Here is a 3852-nt window from a genome sequence, read left to right on the forward strand (position 1 = left end):
GAAGTTCATGAAGTCATTACTAGTTAGTGTTAAAGGGATGGTTGGCTCAACAGCACTGTGATGAAGTCTACTCCCCACTGCTGTGTGATCAACTTAGGTCCTCTTGCATTAATTGTCCAGGATGCTTCTCTTCTGCTCACGTGACACAAACAATCTAGCTAGCACCCTCTTTATTTTATAATGAATTTAAAGTCTTGCTTATAAAATTGTAAATGTCCTGTCTCCCATTTACGTGGCAGACCTTCTATATATACCCCACCGTCTCTGAGATCAGCTGGCCACTCACTCCTTGGTGTCCCTGTGCTGAGACAAGCGATCGAGCTGCTGATCGTACTCTAGAATCTAGGTAGCACCACAGAAGAAGAGGTATAAAATGCAGTGTTTCTATCAGCTCAACAATCATCAGCAAACACACAAACTGTGTGTGTGCAGTTTGTCTCACAGTGTGTTGCAGCTAAAGGTCCAGCTGCTGATTTCAGGGGGAGAGAAAAGAAATAGAGCTAACTTCACTCACAGATGGAGAAACATAAGAATTAAACTTCAAATCTGAGCGAGCAGCGAGCACGCTGCCACGGGAACGTGACACTCACAGAGAAACCCCCAGATCCCCCCACTGACACGACCACTGTGGACAAACCTCCACCCGCCCCACTCCTGCTACACAGGTGACTATAGATTTAAGAGCAACAGGACTCAGTGCTGCTGAGTCTTTGATTTTATTTATTTCTGCTGTGTTTTACTTGCATCTGTTTGAAAGAGTGTAAACACAAAACATTATTTTATTTTATGTGCTGGAATATGCAGGAAATAGGTTTAAACACATATCTGCAAGTCAAAGACTTTTGAACATAATTTTATATTTGCAATGTGCATAAAAGTTAGAAGATTAAAACTAAAGAAACAAGTTTTAAAAACAGACTTTTTCATTTGATTCAGTTTCATATGATGGATTATGCAGAAAAGTAGAATTGGGCTGAAAGGTCTGTTGCTTTATTGCGTATTCAGGTTGTGTATCATGTTTTTGAAAATTAACTAACTAATTACTTTTGAAAATAAGTAATCAGTAAAGTAACGGGATTACTTTTTTGAAGAAGTAATCAGTAATTAGTTACTAATTACTTTTTTCAAGTAACTTGACCAACACTGGCTTGGATGCCCCCCCGACCCAGTGCAGGTGTTGGAGACAGAAGAACTCTTGGACACGCATGAAGCTGTGCAAAGACTGCTGCGTACACAGAGGAGCGTCATGGCCCATTCCTCCCAGCAGCTGTTAGACTTTATAACCATCACTGCTCCCAACAAACATCCTGCTGTTATTTGCACAGTTTCTCCATTTTCTGTAAACACTCTGTCATTATTGATGTTTTTAAGCACATTTCTCACAGCAACTTTTGGACATGTTTTTAAAAACACGATCCTACTATTGTAATAACTGTACAGTATTCCTTTTTTCTTCTTATGTTGTAAAGTTGCCCTCTGCAGTCTCGTTTCTTATTTGTTGTTCTTTATTTTAGATTCTTACTTTTGTGTGACCCGTCCTGCTCCATCTGCCTATCACTGCTTGAACGTGAATTTTTCCCCAGTGACGGACAGTAAAGGATGTTTCTATTCTATTCTAGTCACTACTGTTATTGCTAATGCACTTTCTAGATTATAGATTATATATATCTAAATTGCTATACTATCCATAGACTACTACTACTACTACTACTACTACTACTACTACTACTACTACTACTACTAATAATAATAATAATAATAATAATAATGATGATGATGATGATGATGATGATGATGATGATGACGATAGCGACGCTACGGATTGTTGATTGGCTGGTTTGGCGATGTTAGGCGGGATTTCTACGCCTCCGCTGTCCATTGGCTGGTTCTCTGTTTTGTGGGCGGGGCTTGGTTTGAACCGGAGTCCCGCCGCAGGCAAAAGTGTCAGGTTTCCTGTAGCGACAGTTTATACGACGCAGGCGGCTGTCAGCAGTTCATCACCCGCGGAGAAGCTCTCTTTGTGGGAGGTTTATGTACCCACGCTGCGGCGTTTAGACTGATATCAGCCCGAGTATTTCTATTAACCTCTGCTGTCATGGCAGAGGGAGCGGACTGCGGTTCGGCCAACCCCGCGAAGAGAAAGCAACCGGCCGGGAGGAAGAGCAGACAGAGCCAGGGGAAGAGGAGCTCCAGCAGCCGGGTACAGCCTCAGCTAACAGGCTAACTGCTAGCGTCACAGTCCCGTTAGCTGTGAGAGTTTTAGCGAGGAGCTCGGGTTAGCTTACAGCCAGTATCAAAAGCACCTGAGAGGCCTGCAGGCTAAGAGCCTGTTTGTTATTACGGAAGTGAGAAGTCTGAATGTGCGGAGTTTAAATCGCTGCGAAGTTACAGCAGCTACAGCCACAGGCTAAAGTTTAGACAACAGACCGAGGGAGAGGCTGTCTCCTCCTCACACGGACTCCATGCTGAAGGAGAGTGAACACAAACTCTCTTAAAAGTTTATTTTAGGCACAGATTCATGTAAACAGCGTGCTCTGATCCCACAGCAGCTGATTCCTAATGTTCCTGACATCAGTTTCCATCTGCTGAAAACAAGTTTCACTTAGATGACTCCGCTTTTAGTTGTCTCTGTGTTTTTGTGTGCACTGCTGTTCTGTGTGAGCTGGAGGCCTCTGCCTATATCACTGGAAACGACCTGTGTGCACGTGGGACTGTTAAATCATGAGATTTTTAAATGGACTTGTGTGTGTTATTGTTTCAGGTCTGTTTGGAAAAAGTCTTGGGTATCAGCACAGCCAGCAGCAGTGGTTTGACCTCTGACCCCAACACAGGACTCATTGCCTACCCTGCAGGGTAAGTCCCGCCTCCTTTAAGCCACCAGAGCTCTGTGCAGTATAGTAGGATTCGTGGTTCAGGGAGTAAACGTCAGGGTTTAACCCAAGGGTTGGGTTGGGTTGGTCATGAGTGATGGAGAGTATGTTGGGCAGGTTGAAGGCTGAGCTGCCGGACGGTTCAGACCAGTGAGGTCAAACCTCAGTAATGAGCAGTTTTTACTGCTGTCAGCAGGTTGAGAGATGGAAGGAAACCTCTGAGGTCAGTGAAACAAAGAGGCTGCTACCACACCCACAGTCTTCCTCACGCTGATCACAGATTTGGTGTGAGCAGTCAGTCAGCCACAGCAGACGTCGGGATGTTTCTGGTGGAGCCGCTGTGTCTCTGACACACAGTGAGCAGCAGCAGAGCGTCCTGAAAATCAGACTTCAGACACTCAAACGGTCTGAGAGAGATCTGATTGGTCAGGATGTGTCCATGTACACCTGTTGATCTAGAACATGACCCAGCTCGTTAGGTATGCAGCATCAGTTACCATGGTGACCTGCCTTCATCAGACTGTAAACTCACAGTTAAACCTGAAGTTATCTGCATAAGTTATCAAAGAGCTGACCTCAGATCAGTGTCAAATATTAGTCAGGTCGTTTCTTCACTGACGCTGCGCTGCCCTCTGATCTGAAATCACACATTTCAAATGATCTTGAGTGTGGCAGACGGGTGACGAGCTCTCTGCAGGTATGCTGATGTCACACGTACTGCCATGTGGGCCAAAGTCAGCTTGATGGTGTTTTCATTCAATAGTCCACAGGGCTCGCAAAATTTCAAAATCCCTGGTAGCCCTTCGGGCAGGGACTCTTCAGTTTTTGGTAGCCCAAAATAAATGTAAGTAGCCCGAATAAAAAAGAGCAATTTTTTGATTGATGTTTTGTTTCCGTTACAATATTATACATTAAAGTATAATATTGTGTGTGTTGCAACTTCTTATCTTGTGCGTGTTTTTTATTTTGACAGCGAATGCGC

At 44.1% G+C, this 3852-nt stretch overlaps 1 protein-coding gene across 2 annotated transcripts in view; it reads left to right on the forward strand.

Annotated features, from left to right (window-relative positions):
- The first annotated feature begins 1880 nt into the window (after positions 1–1880).
- The window catches only part of wdr62 (WD repeat domain 62), a 20916-nt gene continuing 18944 nt past the window's right edge, over positions 1881–3852 (forward strand). For both annotated transcript variants that reach the window (XM_005737507.1, XM_013911971.1), the window contains exons 1-2: positions 1881–2200; positions 2762–2853. In XM_005737507.1, the coding sequence (XP_005737564.1) occupies positions 2096–2200; positions 2762–2853 (197 nt within the window). In that variant the 5' untranslated portion in view covers positions 1881–2095. The remainder of the gene's footprint in view (positions 2201–2761; positions 2854–3852) is intronic.

Source organism: Pundamilia nyererei, unplaced genomic scaffold, assembly GCF_000239375.1.
Source record: "Pundamilia nyererei isolate P.nyererei 1_Seehausen unplaced genomic scaffold, PunNye1.0 scaffold00076, whole genome shotgun sequence".
NCBI lineage: Eukaryota > Metazoa > Chordata > Actinopteri > Cichliformes > Cichlidae > Pundamilia > Pundamilia nyererei.